This window comes from Drosophila takahashii, chromosome 4, assembly GCF_030179915.1.
Source record: "Drosophila takahashii strain IR98-3 E-12201 chromosome 4, DtakHiC1v2, whole genome shotgun sequence".
NCBI classification, from domain to species: domain Eukaryota; kingdom Metazoa; phylum Arthropoda; class Insecta; order Diptera; family Drosophilidae; genus Drosophila; species Drosophila takahashii.
Genome location: NC_091682.1, coordinates 1,960,378 through 1,982,388, shown reverse-complemented (window position 1 = coordinate 1,982,388; position 22,011 = coordinate 1,960,378). Strand labels below are relative to the sequence as shown.

At 37.0% G+C, this 22,011-nt stretch overlaps 1 protein-coding gene across 5 annotated transcripts; it reads left to right on the top strand.

The window, feature by feature from the left end:
• Window positions 1-340: 340 nt before the first annotated feature.
• Window positions 341-21,325, top strand: Ekar (Eye-enriched kainate receptor). 5 transcript variants are annotated; one of them, XM_070218067.1, is made up of 14 exons: window positions 342-1,383; window positions 1,434-1,595; window positions 1,654-1,887; window positions 10,813-10,979; window positions 11,868-12,104; window positions 12,172-12,330; window positions 12,521-12,724; window positions 12,782-12,985; window positions 13,044-13,148; window positions 13,203-13,658; window positions 13,720-13,921; window positions 18,232-18,420; window positions 18,487-18,749; window positions 20,902-21,001. In XM_070218067.1, the coding sequence occupies exons 1-13, from the start codon at window positions 1,284-1,286 to the stop codon at window positions 18,516-18,518; spliced, it is 2,451 nt and encodes an 816-aa protein (XP_070074168.1). In that variant the 5' UTR covers window positions 342-1,283; the 3' UTR covers window positions 18,519-18,749; window positions 20,902-21,001. The 5 variants fall into 5 exon arrangements, with proteins under 5 accessions (XP_017015103.1, XP_070074168.1, XP_017015104.1 ...); XM_017159615.3 differs by lacking the exon at window positions 18,487-18,749 and having other exon boundaries at window positions 348-1,383; window positions 20,902-21,325; XM_017159614.3 differs by lacking the exons at window positions 18,232-18,420; window positions 18,487-18,749 and having other exon boundaries at window positions 341-1,383; window positions 20,902-21,325.
• The last annotated feature ends 686 nt before the right edge of the window (window positions 21,326-22,011 follow it).

Here is a 22,011-nt window from a genome sequence, read left to right as displayed (position 1 = left end):
GATAACATAATCACCTATATTTTAATGCTGTCTCGATCGGTGCAGTTCCAAAATCAAAAAGCCTACTTCCTACAAAGTTACAAAGTATTTTATTTTATTTGTTTGATTATTCCTATGGAAGCCCTAAGATATAGTGGTCCGATCCGAATCGCTCCGACATATTTACTACCTGCTATAGAAAGAAGACTTTCGGAAAAGTTTCATTGCGATAGCTTTAAAACTGAAAGACTAGATCGCATAGAAACGGACAGACGGACTTGGCTAGATGGACTCGACTATTGGTGCTGATCAAGAATATATATAACGGGTGTTTTTTTTAGAGGTATAGAACTTTGAGTTGCAATAAAACAACGATGGATTATTCGATTGACATGAATTTTTTTTATTCGAAAGATAATCTTGTGGCATTACATTTAATATATGATTTCTGGCATATGTCCGCCTCGTCTGGCTCGGATGTAGTCCAATCTGGACGTCCAATTTTCGATGACTTTTCCCAACATTTGCGGCCGTATATCGCCAATAACACGGCGAATCTTGTCTTCCAAATGGTCAAGCGTTTGTTGTGTTAAATCGGTCTCCATCTTAAACAGTGATACCAACTTAAAGTTCTATACCTCTAAAAAAAACACCCTTTACTTTATGTGGTCAGAAACGTCTTCTTTTTGTCTGACTGAAATAAATAAGTATCCATAAAATCAATTTTTGTCTAATTTTTTTCTACCAGGAACTACCATCATCCTTCTTGCTATATTTTCAACCCACTAGTGTTCGTTGATTAAACTAATCAGAAGAAATCGAGGTCCAAGGATTTTTTGAAAAGTTTCAGTTAGATTTAGAACTGATGGAGTAGCTTCCGTGGAAATAGACGGACAGACGAAACTGGCTATATCGACTAATTATGGTAATTTCGAAAATACTGCGTACTTTTAACGGTTATAGCATCGGCAAGGAAATGTAAATTTCATTTAGTCTCAAAATGGAAATTGGTTGTTGGAAAAGTTTCATGCCTTATACATTCCATTTCGACTATACCGGGAAACCAAGCTCTGATATGTGGACCTTGCTGCCGATTTGAACTCTACTTTATGTGTAACGTGCGGACCAAAAAACTGAGGCAGTTGCCTGACGGAAATTTCCAATGACTATCAGTGACAGTGAGTGTCTAGAGCGAATCTCACAGTCGGGTCACCCTTTCTTTTTTCCTCATATGCATTTGTCCGGCTTCATCAGAAGCTTTGTTTAGCTTGCATACAAACAAAATTTAAGCAGTCGATTCTTTCATGCCAAGGGGCAGTCTCGTTATGTATTTATTAGCAAGCGGCTTACTGCTACTTCAGTTTATTTCATATGCTTTGGGAGTTCCTCCCTTAGTAAGAGTTGGTAAAAACACCAGAAATTGTTCCAACCAAAGTTCTGATATCTTTTTTAAGGAGCAATATTTTCCAACCAACCCGGAAAATATAACTCGGAGTTGGCGTTCAGATACGCAGTTCATAGGCTAAATCTGGATAAAAGTCTTTTGCCTGAGACTACAGTTGAGTACTACATTGAATATGTAAATCGATTGGATTCCTTTGAGACAGTGCAAAAGGGTAAGGTTAACAAATCCAAATTTGAGAACAACATAATTGTATGCTACCTGTCCACTAGTGTGCAAACTTGTTGGTGTTGGTGTTCAAGCTGTTTTTAGCCCAACTGACTCGGTTTTGGCGACCCATATAAATTCAATTTGTGATGCGCTGGACATCCCAAATATAGGACGCTCCGCACATGACTTTTCCATTAACGTGTACCCATCGCAGAAATACGTAAATCAAGCCTTTAATGATGTTATTCACTATCTAAATTGGACCAGATTTGGAATTTTGCAAGAGACAGAATATGGTAAGTCGCTAATACGTAAATCCTCAGAACGCATACAGATTGCATCCAATCGGTTATTAAAAAAAAAACAAGAAAGGAAGCTAGCTTCGGCCAGCCGAAGCTTCTATACCCTTGCAGATAATTCCTATTAATTTACAAATCGCAAAAATGTTAATTTTCCTATTATTTCTCATTAATTTTGCGTTCGTTTCAATGGCAGCTATATGATATAGTAGTTCGATTTTGATAAAATTAAAATCGAAATTCGAAAATATTTGAAAAGAGTTATATCCTAGAGTAGAAGAGAATACAATAAAAACCAACGAAGCAATAATTTATTTTATATTATATTCCCATTAATTTTTCGATCGTTCCTATGGCAGCTATATGATATAGTCGTCCGATTTTGAAAAAATTTTATTCGAAATTCAGAATTAGATAAAAAATGACATTTCCAAAAGTAGGATGTTATAGGTTCAAAAACACCCAAGATATAATTTTTTTACATTTTTTTTCCCGATTGTTCCTATGAGAGCTATATGATATAGTTGTCCGATACTACGATATACTACCTGCAATAGAAAGAAGACTTTTGGGAAAGTTTTATCCCGATAGCTTGAAAACTGAGAGACTAGTTTGATTAGAAACGGACGGACAGACGGACGGACAGACGGACGGACAGACGGACATGGCTAGATCGACTCGTCTAGTGATGCTGATCAAGAATATACATACTTTATGGGGTCGGAAACGTCTCCTTCACTGCGTTGCAAACTTCTGACTGAAATCATAATACCCACTGCAAGGGTATAAAAACAAGAAAGGAAGCTAACTTCGGCCAGCCGAAGCTTATATACCCTTGCAGATAACGATGTAAAATAACCATACCCAAATAAAAGTGTATTTAATTGTTTTAACCAAACAAAAATAATTGGGTGTGTGTTTACTAAACAGAGTGCTTTTAAAATCATTCTTATTCGGCCACTGCATCACGTTGTTTAAGGTTTTTACCTATGCACAGTGTTTGTACATTCAGTGAACCCCACGCATAGTCGGACACCCATTTTTTCCTATCATAAAACTGCTGTAAAATTATACAAAAACATCAAAGGAAGCTACCTTCGGCCAGCCGAAGCTTATATACCCTTGCAGTTAAAGTAAATACGTATAGTTTAATGCTCCCTCGGTGCAGTTCCAGGGATTCCAGATTCAGCGTGTTTATCTAAATTTTGTTTTTAAGTTGTCAAAAATCAAAACGCCTTCTTCCTACAAAATTACAATGAATTTTCTCATATTTGATTGAATATTCCTATGGGAGCCTTAAGATATAGTGATCCGATCCGGCTCGCTCCGACATATGTACTACCTGCAATAGAAAGAAGACTTTTGGGAAAGTAACATCGCGATAGCTTTAAAACTGAGAGACTAGTTCGCATAAAAAACGGACAGATGGACCGACGGACAGACGGACATGGCTAGATCGACTCGTCTAGTGATGCTGATCAAGAATATATATACTTTATGTGGTCGGAAACGTCTCCTTCACTGCGTTGCAAACATCTGAATTATAATTTATGAATTATGAATAAAATATTTAAAAAATCGGGACACTATATCATATAGCTGCCATTGGAACGATCGAAAATTAAATGCAAATTAAGAGGAAAAAAATGATTGCTTCGTTGTTTTTTTATTGTATTCTCGTTAACTCTGGGATATGACTCTTATTAAATATTTCCGAATTTCGGTTTTAATTTTATTAAAATTGAACTACTATATCAGATAGCTGCCATAGGAACGATCGGAAAATTAATGAGAAATATAGGAATGATCTGCAAGGGCCAGCCGAAGCTAGCTTCCTTTCTTGTTTTTTTTTACTTTTAGGATGCATTTTGCATTTGGTTTTATAGTCAATCAGCTGCTTTCTCAGAGCCAGTGAGAAAGTTAGGGACAGAACAAGTGAGCAAGTAGCAAGTGAACAAGTGAAGAAGTGAACCAGTGGGCAAACTGAGTGAGTTGACTCATGGGAAAAAAAGAACAAGTGAACATGTTTACCCAAATGAGCAGTTTTTACCCAACACTACTGATAAACCTATGCTGCCCAGCAATGCAGGACAGTCAATTTTGGAAGTCAGAAGGTCACATATAAAAACTAGCGCACTAGTTGTTCTCTGATCTTCTACACACAAAAAAAAAATGTAAAATCACCATAGAAAAATAGTATTTCACAATTTTCTGAATTTTTTATGTATTTTGTTGTTTTATTTTTTGGGTCATTGAATAGTATTTAACAATTAAAATAGTAGAAAACCTATTTACGAAATTTGCATGTATTTTGTTGTTTTATTCATTTGACAAATTAATAGTAACGTCTCAATTAATATCATAGCAAAACTATTTTATTTGTTTGCGTGTATTTTGTTGTTTTATTTTTTGGGGCATTAAATAGTAACACCACAATTAATATCGTAACTCAACTATTTTTATACCCTTGCAGAGGGTATTATGATTTCAGTCAGAAGTTTGCAACGCAGTGAAGGAGACGTTTCCGACCTCATAAAGTATATATGTATATTCTTGATCAGCATCACTAGACGAGTCGATCTAGCCATGTCCGTCTGTCCGTCTGTCCGTCGGTCCGTCTATCCGTTTCTACGCAAACTAGTCTCTCAGTTTTAAAGCTATCGGCTTGAAACTTTCCCAAAAGTTTTCTTTCTTTTGCAGGTAGTATATAAGTTGGAACCGGATCGGACAACTATATCTTATAGCTCCCAAAGAAAGGGTCGGAAAAAAATCGTTAAAAAAATTCTAGCTTCGGTGTTTTTTGAAATATTACCTTCTTCTCTTGGAGATTTTATTTTTTAAATATATCTAAATTTCAAATAAAATATTTTAAAAATCGGACGACTATATCATATAGCTGCCATAGGAACGATTCAAAAATTAATGGGAAATTAATTGGAAACAAATTATAGCTCCGTTGATTTTTATTGTATTCTCTTCTACTCTAGGATATGATTTTTTTTAATATTTCGGAATATCGAATTTCGGAATTTAAACAAAAATCGGATGACTATATTACATAGCTGCCATAGGGAAGGATAGAAAAATTAATGTCAAAACAATACGAAATTTAAAATATATTTGCGATTTGCAAGTTAAAAGGAATGATCTGCAAGGGTATTTAATCTTCGGCTGGCCGAAGCTAGCTTCCTTTCTTGTTTTCCTTCATATATTTCAGGGTTCGTAAAATATACCTCACAATATGTAATTTATTTTAAATATAATAATATCAACATAGGGCGGTGATATTTGTCACAATAAAATGAGAAGTAACCAAGCAGGGCTGATGAATATTTTTCTGATAAAAATCTCAACTGCTTTATACTGCTTTTTCCTCAAAACATTTTCCTAATTTTTGACATTTTGTGAGGAAAAAATTTGAAAAATAAAATAAAAAATAATATAAAAGTTTTTCTTTGTATTATCTAGACTTTAATGAACAATTTATATGTTTTTAAGCGCAGGTTACATCTTTTGTATCTTCTGCTAAGTCTACCACCGACTATGGATCAAATACTTTATTTCTTCTCAATGTAAATTGAACACGCTTTTGAGTTGTCGGTGCTATTTGTCTTCGACTATATTGATCATTACATCACTTTTTCATTATTTCATTTTCCTCACTCATGATGAATATTTTTCGATCACTGAGCGATATGCATCTTAATGAGCAAAGATGACAATTGGTTTGTATCGTGATTGATATATATTTATTTTCATCACAGTCGGCTTGTTTTTGAGGGATATTTAAAATGAGTGATGTTTACGAACCCTGATATATTTTGTTGTTTTAAAAGTACAATTATAAATTGTATATCAACTATTTTTCTGGACTTAGGGTGGTTAGAGTATCCGACTCATAATCTCTGGGTCGTGAGTTCAAATCCAGCTTTTGCAGATGCTGTTTTTCTTTTTTTTATTGTTAAATGTTAATTTCAAGTCTATAGATTTTCCTCAACGAAAATTTTTTTTCTGTGGCCTAGTGGTTAGAGTGCTCGACTCCGATGGTTGCGGTCCCGGTTCGATCCCCAGCAGAGGCAAAAAACCTGATTTGTAAGTTTAAGTATCTGTGAAATGTATGTGTCTATAAATAACTTCCGTATAAATTAATATAACAAATTAATAATTAAAAAAATAAATTAAAAAACCAACAATTTTTTTTAGGGTAAAATACTATTTTGTTAGTCATCTGCTATTTTATAGGTAATCTATAATTTTTTTTTGGCAATTTTCTATTTTTTATGGGTTGGGGCAGTTTTACTATTAAATAGCTGATTTTACAGCGTTTTAAAGTAGATATGAAACGTAGGTCAATGTTAATAAGATCAATTTTAACTTGATATGGTCGAACCGTAAAAGCGATATTTCGGTAATATCGGTTTTACTTAGCATAGTCGCTTCTCCCATACACACATAGTTTCGCATGCGTGCATGTACAGTATCTGCAAAGTGAAGGAGAGGGACCCTCTCAGCAGCACAGGTGGTACAAGTGCCTGGAGATTGGGCACTTTGCTGCAAAGTGCCACAGCAAAGTAGACAAAAGCGGGTGCTGCATCAAATGTGGCAAAACGGGGCACAAAATCGCGCAATGCCCTAACGAGAGCGTATGCTTTTTATGCACCGAAGGAGGTCCGAAGTCGAGGATCCACCAAGCAGGAAGCAGGCGGTGTCCCCACGCCGCAAAAACAGCCGAAGTTAAACCCCGAGAAAGGAAGTGATCCAGATAAACCTGAATCGCTGCCGTGAATCTGAATCACACCTACTCCTGCAGACAGCGAGGGGATGTAAGGCGGATCTGGCTATCATTTGTGAGTTGTACAAAGTCAAGGACAACGGCGACTGGGTAACAGACACATCAGGCAAGGCCGCAATATGGCTATGCAGGAGAAACGGCAAATCGTTCCTGTACGTGCGCAAGGGATCGGGTTTCTACAGCTGTCATCTAGCACCTAGTCTCTCCAAGGATGACTTTAGCCGTGCACTGGACACGATCGCCTTTGATGCAAGGGGCCGTCGCCCTACCATCATCGCAGGCGACTTCAACTCGTGGGCCGAAGATTGGGAGTGTCCCAGCACCAACAGCAGGGGGCGCACCTTACTAAGAGCCTTTGCAACGCTAGACGTTTGGCTGCTAAACGAAGGGTCGCAGGAGACGTTAAATCGAGCTGGGTCTATAATAGACCTAACCTTTGTGAGCTTCCCGCTAGCCCGACGTTCTCACTGGAGAATCGGCGACTTCTGCACGGCCAGCGACCGAGCCAGAAGAGCTCTTCAACGCTCAAAGAACGGACAGGGCCGAGGCTGCACACGCCGCCTTCAAGCAAGCCAGGAGGTCTCTTAGGCACGCCATTCAGGACAGTTAACGGGAATGTTTCCTGAAGCTATGCGACGCAGCCGAACAGGATCCGTGGGGTGGGGCCTACAGACTAGTGTTCAAGCGAGTAACTGCGGGTAGCGCCAAGAAGAGCACACTGCACGAAACGGGGCCCACGTGGGAGATCGAGGCAATAGCGGAGACCGGGTCGCTGAAGCAGGACGCAGCCTGCAGAACAATAAAGCCCCAGGACCCGACGCAGTGCACAACAAAGCAATGAAGCTGGCGCTTGCGCTTCTGCCGAGCACTTTCGCGGCGCTCTACAACGCCTGCCTGCGCGAAGAAACATTTCCCCGGAGATGGAAAGTTTAGAAGCTGTTGCTCCTGAACAAACCTGGGAAGCCACCCGGTGAAGCTTCTTCCTACAGGCCAATTTCTGTCTGCTCACAGTTGGCAAAGTGTTCGAAACGGCTAAGTCTGGCCATACGCGGGAAGCGCTGGAAAAGCGGTACGAAGGCATACTGCCAACTGGTCCCGATCGACATCAAGAATGCCTTCAACACTGCGAACTGGACAGGGATTATGCAGGCACGCGGCAGCGGATCCCGGAGTACCTCATCAAGATAGTCGACAGCTACCTTGACGAAAGGGTGCTGCTGTTCGATACGAGCGACGGTCCTTAAGAGTAGGGACAAAGAGCACCTAGATTATGCCAACATGAAGGCAGCGACCGCCAGATCACTCGCGCGGATTCTTTTAAACACGAGGGGCCCAGAGCAGGAACGGAGGAAACTCTTAGCAAGTCCTATATGCCGCCCCGGTACACTCAAAATAAAACAAGAGAGAACGCTATAGTCGGGTGCCCCGACTATCAGATACCCGTTACTCAGCTAAAGGGAGTGCGAAGGAGATGGAGAAAAACTTTGATTCGCCGTAACTTTTTAACGAATGGTCCGATTTAAAAAATTTCTTCTACATTTCGATAGGTATTGATAAACACAATAAAATTGCGTTTTTACTTTTCCAAAATATTGAAATTTTTAAAATCGTATATAAGCGATTGTGGGCGTTAGAGGGGGCGTGGCACCCTTTTTGAGCTGCGTAGGAACTCCTAGAATCTGCATGCAAAATGTCAATCTTCTAGCTTTTATAGTTTCCGAGATCTCAGCGTTCATACAGACAGACAGACGGACAGACAGACGGACAGACGGACAGACGGACAGACGGACATGGCTAGATCGACTCGGCTAGTGATCCTGATCAAGAATATATATAGGTTATAGGGTCGGAAACGCTTCCTTCTACCTGTTACATACTTTTGCACGAATCTAATATACCCTTTTACTCTACGAGTAACGGGTATAATTAACCCTAAAGTCAAGGAAATCGCCCTACTTTTGTCTTCAAGACAAGCTCGCCCTAAATTTTAGGGTCACATTTTTCTATATTTTTGATTTTTTTTGACGTCATATTTCTAAATTTTAGGGTAATTTTACTAAATTTAAGGGCAAAAATTTCTAAAAAGTAGGAAATTTTTCTAAAAAATAGAAATATATGGGCTAAAGCCGCCACGACGCCATCGCACATGGATCAGCTTGGAACGCACGCACAGACTTTGTGCCATCAGGATATCCTGTGCGTTCCGGACGATTTCTGAGGAACAGCGATGGTCATCGCTGGTCTAGTTCCAAAAAACGAGCTAGTAAGAGAGGCAGCAGAAGTGGAGGAAGCGGTCACGAGTACGGACGACCTATCTAGGCGTGAGGCGCGACAGCCCGCGAGGCAGGGATCAATTTCTCTGTGGCAGGAGAGATGGGACTCAGCGACCTCTGGGCGCTGGACCCACGCTCTCATTCCAGTCTTGAGGGCGTGGCTGGAAAGGAAGCATGGGCAGGTGGATTTCTACCTGACCCAGATTCTGAGTGGACACGGGTGCTTCCGGTCGTACTTGAAGAAGTACGGACTCGACACAAGGGACGGATGCCCAACCTGCGGCTCTGGAATCGAGGAGGACGCAAACCACGTCCCATTTGATTGCTTTGATCCTTTTATAATAAAGGACCACAATACCAAAAAAAAACAAGAGAGAACGCTATAGTCGGGTTGTTGTCCCGACTATCTAATACCCGTCACTCAGCTAAAGGGAGTGCGAACGCTGTGTCGGGTTGGTGTCCCGACTAATAATCGTAACTCAGCTAAAGGGAGTGCGAGGGAGATAGATATATAATTTTTGATTGCGTATAACTTTTTAATGAATGGTCCGATTTGAAAAATGTCTTCTACATTTCGATAGGTATAAATATACACAACAAAATTGCATTTATACTTCTCGGAAATCTTTAAAGATGTGGGCGCAGGACCCATTTTAAAATCGTTAGTGGGCGATTGTGGGCGTTAGAGGGGGCGTGGCGCTCGGCTAAAATAAACTTGCGCTGCGTAGGAAGCCAAAGAATATGTGTGGGAAATCTCAACCTTCTAGCTTTTGTAGTTTCTGAGATCTCAGCGTTCATACAGACGGACAGACGGACAGACGGACAGACAGACAGACAGACAGACAGACAGACAGACAGACGGACATGGCTAGATCGACTCGGCTAGTGACCCTGATCAAGAATATATATACTTTATGGGGTCGGAAACGCTTCCTTCTAGCTGTTACATACTTTTGCACGAATCTAGTATACCCTTTTACTCTACGAGTAACGGGTATAAAAACAAAATCCATGTACATTAGGGCGGTCCACATTTGTATAAAAGTTTTTAAGGTCCCAGTCTCACCCGTCTATACGGTGCGCTTTTTGGTACCACGCCATATTGCTTCTTACGCTCTTTTTATACCCGTTACTCGTAGAGTAAAAGGGTTTATTGTATTCGTATGTAAAGTATGTGACAGCTAGAAGGAAGCGTTTCCGACCCCATAAAGTATTTATATTCCTGACCAGGATCACTAGCCGAGTCAATATAGCCATGTCCGTCTGTCCGTCTGTCTGTCTGTCTGGATGAACGCTGAGATCTCGGAAACTACAAAAGATACAAGGTTGAGATTTCCCACATATATTCTTGGGCTTCCTACGCAGCGCAAGTTTACTTCAGCCGAGCGCCACGCCCCCTCTAACGCCCACAATCGCCTACTAACGATTTTAAAATGTGTCTGGCGCCCACACCTTTAAAGATTTCCGAGAGGTATAAATGCAATTTTATTGTGTATATTTACACCTATCGAAATGTAGAGTACAGCGTTCGCATTCCCTTTTGCTGAGTGACGGGTATTAGATAGTCGGGACACCAACCCGACTAAAGCGTTCTCTCTTGTTTTACATAAAGTGTTCCAAAATGCTAGTCTGGTTGTGATTTGTATGTTACTTACTAATTTAGATTTCAATCACAGCGATCCATGTGCTGATCAATATAATATGGAGGTTAAACCCCCTAGACAATCGAAAGTAAATTGGCCCCACAACAAAATTCTCGATCCGGCACTGCATTGATCCGTTCATATTAACCTGTCTCCGTATTATACTTAAGAATTAAGTGTTTTTATAAATGTATTTACTTACAATTTTGTACAGGAATTATTAATCTGCATCAGCTATCCCGCTCTGTTCAGGGAGAAGTGCACATGCGACAAGTTTCTCCCGGGTCGTATCTGTCTGTATTGAACGAATTTAAAGGCAAGGAAATACACAATATTATTATTGATACAAATTCGGACGGTATATCAATCTTATTAAAAAATGTAAGTTGACTCTAAATTTTTAAGGCACATAACAACTAGATAGCTGCTACTACTGTATGTTCACAATGATTTTGTAGCTGTAAAAATAATATTTTTATACATGCAGGCAATTTGGGGATATCTATATTTGTCTCTTCCGCGCGAAGAGAAGAGTTTGTTATACAACTTGATTCCGATTCTTTATCGAAAAATAATATTTCGCATTTTTCTGAGAGATGACCCCAAATTGCCCCAAATCCGGCAAATGTAAGATTATTGCCATAACTACACGACTTTTCCAAAACTTTTCATCTTAAAAAATGCTTTAATTTGGTTGTAGTCTGTTTTAGTGACTAAGTAAACCATAAGTTATCAAATTCATATCAATTTCAATCAAAGCAAACATTGGAAACCCAAAGAGTTTTTGAAAAAATTATTTTAACCAAAAATATCTGTTTTAGAAGTATCTTTAATTTATATAAAAAAACGTTGATTTTCCTCATATTCTATTTTACCGTTATTTTCCTATTTAAAAATTTCTTTTACGTATTTGGTAAAAACAAAAAAATAAAATATCCGTTTTAGAAATATTTTGAATTTTTATACGAAACGTTATTTTATATACGTTCCAGCCCCACATTAACATTATAAATATATTATATTTCTTCAAGGAAATAATAACAATTCCTTTCACCTGTGACATCTGCTATGTTAAAAATTATAATCGCAGAAATCTCTTCCAACCAAAGACGTTTAGTTTTGAGCACGATGTACGTAAGAATCAACACATTTTGGTTGGAAAAGATTTCTGTGATCATTGTAAATTATTAAATAAATACTAAGTGATTATACTAGAAGCTATTGAGTAAATAAATATTTGTTCTTCACTATTCAAATATACAAAAACAGATATTACAGCAGCAAATGAATGAATACAAGTACCATTATTTGTTTACCAGCTTTGACTTGGAAACATATGATCTGGAAGATTTTAAATACAATTTTGTAAACATAACATCTTTTCGATTAGTCGACATTGGAGATGTTGGTGTAAAGCAGATTTTGAAGGATCTCGGATCCTATAGTCACCATATGTTTCAAAAACCTTACATGAATCCGCATGTAAGGAAATCCATTTCCCTAGAGGTAAGTTTTATGGGAACTTCATATGATGTAGGCACACAAACTAAATATATATTTAACCCCATTGTAGTCAGAACCAGCTTTAATGTTTGACTCAGTGTACGTTTTTGCGATTGGATTGCAGACATTGGAGCAATCGCAATCACACACTTTGAACCTATTAAACATGACCTGTGATGCGGGAATTCCTTGGAATGGGGGCCTGAGTCTAATTAATTACTTAAATGCGGTGCGTGCACACTTTTCTAATCTAATAATACTCGCTATCTCTTATTCATACGTTAAGTCTCTTAGCATATCCGGATCTAAAATACAAATACCTTAGTGAATTAATCTCTTGCTTGTGATTAAAAGTATTATAGTTCAGCAATAGTATACAAAAAGTTTGGTTTTTCATATAATATCGCATTATCCATTAGGTTGAATGGAAAGGCCTAACCGGTCCAATTCAATTTAAAGAGGGCCAGCGAGTACAATTCAAGTTGGACTTAATTAAATTAAAACAACACTCCATTGTAAAAGTCGGAGAATGGACACCTCATGGACGTCTAAATATTACAGAACCATCAATGTTTTTTGATTCTGGTTCCATGAATGTGACACTGGTGGTAATAACAATACTGGTCTGTAATGGAGAGCAATAAAATATATTTTGAAGACTTGGTAAAGTTTATTTTCAGGAAACTCCCTATGTGATGATGCACTATGGCAAGAATTTTACGGGAAACGAACGATTCTATGGTTTCTGCGTTGATATATTGGAAACCATTTCCCATGAGGTTGGGTTTGACTACATACTGGATTTAGTACCCGATAGAAAGTATGGCGCCAAAGATCCCGAATCTGGTGAATGGAACGGAATGGTCGCTCAGCTAATGAAATATGTATGTTCGTTAGACACAAACTTTTGCCTACTCAAAGTAACTATTTATAAATATTCAGAAGGCAGACTTGGCCGTGGGCTCTATGACTATCACATATGCAAGAGAAAGCGTTATTGATTTTACTAAACCATTTATGAATTTGGGAATAAGTATATTATTTAAGGTTAGAAAATGGGTTCATGGGTTAAAGGCAATGCTAATCGTGTTTTTATTTAAGGTCCCAAGCTCAGAGCCAACAAGATTGTTTTCTTTTATGAATCCATTGGCAATAGAAATCTGGATTTATGTGCTAATTGCTTACTTTCTCGTATCGTTTTGTATATACATTGTGGGAAAACTATCTCCCATCGAGTGGCAGCATATCCACCCCTGCGACTTAGAAAATATCTCAATTGGCAACCAGTTCTCCTTATCTGACAGTTTTTGGTTTACCATTGGAACTCTTATGCAACAGTCAACCGACATTTATCCGAGAGCAATTTCCACACGAATAATTAGCAGTATTTGGGGTTTTTTTTCGCTCATTATTGTGGCGTCTTACACGGCAAATCTAGCTGCTTTTCTCACCACTGAGCGTATGATTAACCCTATCGAAAACGCCGAAGATTTGGCATCACAAACGGAGATATCTTATGGAACATTGGATAGCGGATCTACGATGACTTTTTTTCGTGTAAGTTTTTACTTGGTCACACTTTCAAATTTACCAATTTCACATGCTTAAAACTTACCAGGACTCAATGATAGAAACGTACAAAAAAATGTGGAGGAGCATGGATAATAAGAAACCGACTGCGTTTACCTCTACATATGAGGATGGTATAAGGCGGGTTAACCAGGGTAACTACGCCTATTTGATGGAGTCCACAATGCTTGATTACATCGTCCAGCGAGATTGTAATTTGACGCAAATAGGAGGATTGTTGGATACGAAAGGTAAGGTTTCGGATTTAATTTGATTAAAAAGCCACACCTCCTAGCATATACATAAAGTTTGACAAAAGTGAAAATGGCATTTTAGTTGGGAAATGCAAAGGCAAAAACTAGAGTATTGTTTATCAAATAAAAACACCTCTTAACGAGGTAAAAAACTAGTGACGATCGCACCTTCAACATACAAAAGTTCTGATATCAACATTTGTGACGAAAAATTATTACACTCGTCATTAAATAGACTTTCTAATATTTTCTCATTCGGCCCGCCCTAGCAAACTATTCCAGCCTTTTTCCCTTCACAGGCATTTTCTATTGCAGCGTGCCGAATGAGAAAATATTAGAAAGTCTATTTAATGACGAGTGTAATAATTTTTCGTCACAAATGTTGATATCAGAACTTTTGTATGTTGAAGGTGCGATCGTCACTAGTTTTTTACCTCGTTAAGAGGTGTTTTTATTTGATATCAGAAGTTTTTGTTTGTTTACTTTTGCTCTCATAGGTGCTAATATAAACATTTAAATTTAAATTGGTCATAAATCATAATTTTTAAACTATTGTATTTTAACGAATTCAGTTAAAAAGGCGTTGAAGTATTTCAAAATACCTTTTAAACGAGGTATAGCACATGTCTGTACCTTTAGTAGTGTAGAACTTACAAACTAACGAAATTTAGCTATTTTTAGCTTTTTCCCGCTAAAGTAGCGGCTTTTTCCAAAAGTCGTAGAACAAAAGATTCCTATATGGAACTCTTAAGTGCAAATTTACTGATTCCATGACCCTAAAATACAGTTCGGATACCCTCCCACAAAATTCAATACTCAGGGAGCGTTAGTAGTTCGAGCTTGCAAAAGTGGCTATTTTCGTATAAAAATAACTTTTAAACGTGACTTTTTACAGTAATGTGTTATATACCAAAATTTAAGGAATCTCAAGGGCTATACAGTTTAAAGTTTTAAAGAAAATCGTTAGAGCCGTTTTTGAGAAAAATAAAAAAAGGCTAAAAAAAAAGTTTTAAAAAATTGTCTTTTGTTCATATTTTTTTAACTATTACATTTACACAAATTGCAAATAGAAAGCGTTTATAGAATTTAAAAATACCTTTCAAACGAGATATAACACAAGTCTGTAGCTTTAGTAGTATAGAAGTTACGGCTTTCCGAATTTTAGCTACTTATAGCTGTTTTCCCGCTAAACTAGCGAGTTTTTCCAAAAGTGGTAGAACAAAAGTTTTTTATATCGATGTGATGAACGTCATATCAAATTTTCAAAACTTAGAAAACATGTTTTGGACAAACTGACAAACTGACAAACAGAATTAAATTTTCATTTTGGGAAGACGAAGAAAATCTTATTTTGGCTATAACTTTTGAACGGAGCGTCGGATTTTGACAAATGACCCCTCATTCGACGGGTATTTTCAAAAGCAATACAATAAAACATTGAGAGGGGGCAATTATCCCCACCGGCCCCAACAGCTCCAAATTTCGAAATATTCACTTTTTCACTTTCACGTCTCTCTCTCCCAAGCCAATTGATTTTCTTAGAGTCTTGGTATGCAATCTTGTTAGTTTTCGCAATACCTTTCGATAGGTGTATCATTCATTATGATCGACCCTCACAGTAGATTTTCATTTCTTCGTGTATATATAGTAGTCGCCTTCGCACACACTCCTGGTGCGCTTCGTCACTACATGGACTGCCGTCCATAGTGATTATACTATTTCCTTTCCGATTGCAATAAAACAATTTTCAGTGTCACCCAAAAATACCCTATAAGACAACAAAGACAAAGACAAATTAATTGTTACAACCAAAAGAATCGATATGAAACGATGATCGATTCTACCTTTTTATACCCTTGCTGAGGGTATTAAAATCTCAGTAAAAGTTTGCAACGCTGTGAAGGAGAAGTTTCCGACCACATAAAGTATATATATTCTTGATCAGCACCAATAGCCGAGTCCATCTAGCCCTGTCCGTCTGTCCATTTCTATGCGAACTCATTTTTAAAGCTATCGCGATGAAACTTTCCCAAAAGTCTTTTTTCTATTGCCGGATCGAGCCGGATCGAAAAAACATACTAACTTTGTAGGAAGTAGGCGTTTTGATTTTTGACAATTTTAAAATCAAATTTTAAATAGGCAATAATACATCCCAGGTATTTATTTTACCTGCAAAGGTATATAAACTTCGGCTGGCCGATATTAACTTCCTTGCAGGAAAAATGCGAACTTGTCCGAAAAACAACTATTTATACAAATAATATAAAGCAACCAGAATTTTCTGGATGCATTTGAACTACAAAGGGTCTAGAAAATTTGTGCTAGTCGAAAAAATGAATAATACAAAACTAGTGAGAAAGCAACTTGTCTCGGACCGGTACCTTGCTGACAAAAAAACCTTACAAATATTTAATTGGCAGAACAAATACATGTTAGAGTCCAGTTAAAAGACAACTGGAATTTAACTAGTTGCAATTAAAACACATATGATCCAAAAATATAGCATGGGGTGTAAATGTCTTGGAAAATTTAACACAAAACCAATAAAACTGAAAAGGTTCTTGGTTCAATCCCCAGTCCTTGTAAATTATTTCTTTGTTTTTCATTTGCTTTGTGATGATTTAGTTTTATTATACCCGTTACTCGTTTTAAACTTAGTTTAATCTGTCCTAGGCAATATATATGTTAAAAATAACTGTATTTGATTTATGTCACACTAAAATTCATAAACCTTGTTAGGCTCAATCAGTTAGTGTGCCTATTAGAGGCCTGCATGAATATATTTATTTCAAAACAAGAGAGAACGCTATAGTCGGGTTGGTGTCCCGACTATCTAATACTCGTAACTCAGCTAAAGGGAGTGCGAGGGAGATGGATATATAACATTTTTTTGATTGCGAATTACTTTTTAATGAATGGTCCGATTTGAAATATGTCTTCTACATTTCGATAGGTATAAATATATACAACAAAATTGCATTTTTATACCCGTTACTCGTAGAGTAAAAGGGAGAAGGAAGCGTTTCCGACCCTATAAAATATATATATATATGATCAGGGTCACTAGCCGAGTCGATATAGCCATGTCCGTCTGTCTGTCCGTCTGTCTGTCCGTCTGTCTGTCTGTCTGTCTGCCTGTCCGTATGAACGCCATTCGTTAAAAAGTTACGGCGGATTAAAGTTTTTATCTCCATCTCCTTCGCACTCCCTTTAGCTGAGTAACGGGTATCTGAAAGTCGGGGCACCCGACTATAGCGTTCTCTCTTGTTTAATTTATATTTTATTTCATTTTAACAAAAATATAGCTTACATTTTCCGAGAAAGCCATTTAAAACATGAACACAATTTATAAGGTCGAATTTATCTAAAGCACTGAATCAGAACTTCAGAATTTTGTTCACTTACAAACGTTCTACTGACTTACAAGTCATAGAGTTCACTTTAACATTTCCAAGTGAACCGAGTGGGCCAAGTTAACTTGAAAGTGGACTTGTTGTTTCAAGTCATAGAGTGATAGATCACTTTAAATTCGTAATATTGGCTTGTTTTACTTGAACTTGTTTTTTCAAGTTAGAGTGACTCAAAATTACAAGTTAACTTATAAGTTCTCACTTAAAAGTCAACTTTTGCAGGGCTCTATACTATATCATATAGCTGTCATTGGAACGAGCGGAAAATTAATGAGAAATAATAGAAAATTGAACATTTTTGTGATTTGGTAATTAATAGGAATGATCAGCAGAGTATATAAGCTTTGGCTGGCCGAAGCTAGCTTCCTTTCTTGATTGAAATATTAAATTATACTTTTGTAAATAATGTTTTTTATATATTTCTAAATTTCGGATAAAATTAAAAAAAAATCGAACGACTATATAATATAGCTGCCATAGGAACGATCAGAAAATTAATGGGAAAATAATAGGAAATAAATTATAGCTTCTTTGGTTTTTATTGTATTTCCTCCTACTCTAGGATATGATTTTTTTTTTTAATATTTCCGAATTTCGAACTAAATTTAACAAAACATCGGACAACTTTATTATATTGTTGACATAGGAAGGTCAGAATAAATAATGTCAAAATAATAGGAAATTTAACATGTTTGCGATTTGTAAATCTGCAAGGGCTGGCTTAGGCTAGCTTCTCTTCTTGTTTTTTTTTTTTTGTGAAATACAATTTATACGGTTTTGGTATTATAATTTTAATTGCAATTTAGCTTGATAAGCTTCCTGTCTCCGAACTAATCTTCTTTTCATGACTTGTTTATTTTAAAATAAAACCTACATTTCTATTGAACATTTTTGAAGGATATGGTATCGCAACACCAAAAGGTTCGCCTTGGCGGGATAAAATTTCGCTGGCTATACTTGAGCTTCAGGAAAAGGGTGATATTCAAATGTTGTACGATAAATGGTGGAAGAACACTGATGAAACTTGTACTCGGCGAAGCACAAGCAAACAATCCAAAGCCAATGCTCTTGGTCTGGAGAGCATAGGTGAGTATTTATAGTGTATTGTATACAAACAAGTTTATGACACTATGGGTACATACAAAAAAAAAGGACGTCGCCGTAAAATCAATATGTCCATGTAAATGTCAGGTTATTCATACTCATATCGTTTTTACCTGAAATCAATTATCAAATTGATCTTAAATAATATCATTTTGCCGAACTCTCTCTCTCTGGGAGATTCTCTAACTTCGAGAAAGAGAGCAAGAGGCAGTATGGCGAGCACAATTACGTGAGTGGGAGCGAGAAAGACGGATTCGAAACTTGAACAGACTTACTTTAAGCATGTTGCCTCGCTTGCACTACTTTACTAGGTAAGTAAAGCTTAAACAAGACTCTGTTGTACAGAAATTAAAAACACGTGCAACTGTGCATATGTACATATGTGAGATGCGACTATGCTATGAAAAATTGATATTACCGAAATATCGTTTCTACGGTTCGACCATATCAAGTTAAAATTGATCTTAAAAATTGTAAAATCGACCTACGTTTCATATCGATTTGGTGTATTTGGTGGGTGTAGCCGATCATACAAAAAGCCACAATCAGAGAGTTCTAAATTTTGTTGTTAAAAGTTATGGAATTTTTTTTAACTTGTCCGAAAACGCCACTGTTTTTACACCCTTGCAGAGGGTATTATAATTTCAGTCAGATGTTTGCAACGCAGTGAAGGAGACGTTTCCGACCACATAAAGTATATGTATTCTTGATCAGCACCAATAGCCGAGTCTATCTAGCCATGTCCGTCTGTCCGTTTCTATGCGAACTAGTCTCTCAGTTTTAAAGCTATCGCGATGAAACTTTCCCGAAAGTCTTCTTTCTATTGCAGGTAGTACATATGTCGGAGCGAGCCGGATCGGACAACTATATCTTAAGGCTCCCATAGGAATATTCAAACAAATATAAGAAAATTCACTGTAACTTTGTAGGTAGTAGGCGTTTTGATTTTTGACAACTTAAAAACAAAATTTAAATAATAGGCACGCTGAATCTGGAATTCCTGGAACTGCACAGAGTGAGCATAAAACTATAGGTGTTTGTAGGTTGGTACACCTTTTGTTTTTAATCTGGTACTGATCGAAAGGTTAGTCTATTAGCTTAATAAAAAACAAAAAAAATATTTTTTTTGTGGGGAAAACTGAAAAATTTTTTTTTTGAAAAGTCCCACAAAACGACATTTTGAAAAAGAGGTCTGTAAGTTGAGACACTTTTAAAAGTCAATAATACTCACACAAAAAGTACTCCAAACTATAAGGAACAATTTATTTATGTTAATTTAGGGCCGGTTTCTCGAGTGCCGGCTAACATTTCTCGAACAGATAAAGTCCCTGCTAAGGTATTTTGGCTTTCTCGAGCAACAATGTGAGAGCTAACTTTGACAGGGACTCGGAGCCCCTGTTAAGCGTTTTCGACTCGATAGAATGACAGCTGATTTCCCAAAGCCAACTATGAAAATGAAACGAAATCACAGCTGACTTTTCCTTCAAATTATACACAAACAGCTGATGAAATAATCGAAGCACGCCATTTTTTACCCTTCACAGCACAATTCTGTGCGTTAACAGCACTCTGTAATTGTTTCTCGTTCAGATAAATTAAAGCAGTCGAGAAAGCCGATTTGCTTTTACGAACAGTTTATCTGGTATTTAAGTTTTTCGAACAGATAGCTATCAGGGACTTTGACAGGGACTCGAGAAACCGGCCCTTAGTCAATTTTAGTTCGTCCTAAATTATTTCCCATCCATTTTTTAAGAACTTAGACCAAATAACAATTAAAATCAAAAGGCTCTTTGAACATTCACTTTTCCCTTAATATCAAAGAAATGTACTGGGCAGAAAGCGACCTCTGTTGGCCTAAGGCCTTTTTGTATGAAAAACGGGTGTCTCAACTTACACGCTCAAAGTGTCTCAACTTACACAAAATGGGATGTTTCGGGAAAAAATTAATAACTTTTGTTCTGACTGTCACATTAAGCTGATTCTTTTTTTAATTAGTTAACAGTTAATATACTAATGTTTTAAATCTCTTACCAAGTTAATTTAAGGACGTTATTAATTTTAAATGGAATTTTGAAAAAAAGTAGACAAAAACTTTTTTGGTGAAAAATGGTACACGACTCTCACAGCTTAAATCTGGCTAGAGCCTGGCTTATAATGTTTTCCACAAAAGTTTTGTCACTAAAAATGACTACAAAAAAAAATAAAAACAATTTTTTTAGTGAAAAAGTTTTGAGAAAATTGAGTGTCTCAGCTACAGACCGCCCCAACCTAGAGACCTCTCCCCTATCAATGATAAATTTGAATAAATGATAAATAAAAGTGCCACACGGGTTAGAGTGTAACTTTATAAGGTTGGAAACGGTTCCTTCTGTTAAATACTTTTTCCCAAAAACAATATATTATTTTACTCTAAGGTTTCTATTGTTTTATTTTATTTAATAAACGTTTGTTTTATTTTAACAGGAGGTGTGTTTGTGGTTCTAATAGCAGGAATTTTCGTGGCTGCGGTGGTTGCGTTCTTCGAATTTTGGTGTAATTTTCGATACCACCATAAGGCTAGCACAATTAAGCCGGGCAGCAATAATGATTCCGTGCAAGGAGTGATTTTGGAAAGCGAATGGAGTTATACCCCACCAGTTCGATGCTTTTGGATCGAAATTTTTGAGGAACTGCGATATGCATCATGGTGTATGAACAAACAAAAGAGACCTGAGCTAAATCGAGTTTGTAGTGAATGTAAAATTTCACAAAGACCAACGTGTATATAACGCTAAACTACACTTTTGTACTTCTTCATATCGATTAAGATCATTTTAGTTTCATTGCTAGCACTATATCTGCTGTCAACTCTGAAATTAATAAAACAAAATTTTAAAAGTTTTATATATTTACTAAAGTTTTTTATCATTCAATGCTACTAAAGACAGCCCTACGAACCACACTTTTGGCAGAGCGGTTTGTCCAATAACGGATTGCCCACCACTTCACTAAGTATTCTACACACAAAAAAACTTGGTAAAATCAACCGTAATAATTGTCAAACAGGCCCCCACCATAAAAATTGTCAATTCTACTGACTAAATTGTTACTCTTACGTAATTCGTAAACGCAAGGGTTACTATAAAAAATAGTTATGCAACTGTAAAAAAAAGGTAGAATGTGCCCAAACCATAAATTGTAGTTAACTTACTACTTTTATAGTAATTTTTAAGTAATATTAACAAGGTAGTTGTCCAATTACATTCTCAAAAAGTGACTTATCCTACACCTCATAAAGTTGCGGGTTGCACCTGACATCCAGCTAGTGTGGAAGATAAAATACGCTCTAATGACTCAGAATCTGACTTGGGCTTGGTTCATGAAGGGCTAGACCCAGTTGGGAATTATAAATAAGGCATCGCAGAAGATTAGTAAAATTACTGTTGCATACTTTTATACTAAAGAAGTTACGTTAGGGTAACTATTGGTCTTAGTTAAGCAACTATTTAAAATTGCTTCAAGGTACAAAAACAAAATACACACATCCCGTAAGCGTAACTAGTTTAATAGTAGATTAACTATTTAATAGTACGC

What these genes read in the sequence shown, in the direction of transcription:
- Ekar (XM_017159615.3), top strand. Translation starts at nt 1,284, where the DNA reads ATGCCAAGGGGCAGTCTCGTTATGTATTTATTAGCAAGCGGCTTACTG. An exon ending in TTTGCAAGAGACAGAATATG is followed by an intron (nt 1,888 to 10,812) that starts GTAAGTCGCTAA and finishes AATTTTGTACAG; the next exon opens with GAATTATTAATCTGCATCAG. An exon ending in TCTTGGTCTGGAGAGCATAG is followed by an intron (nt 18,421 to 20,901) that starts GTGAGTATTTAT and finishes TTATTTTAACAG; the next exon opens with GAGGTGTGTTTGTGGTTCTA.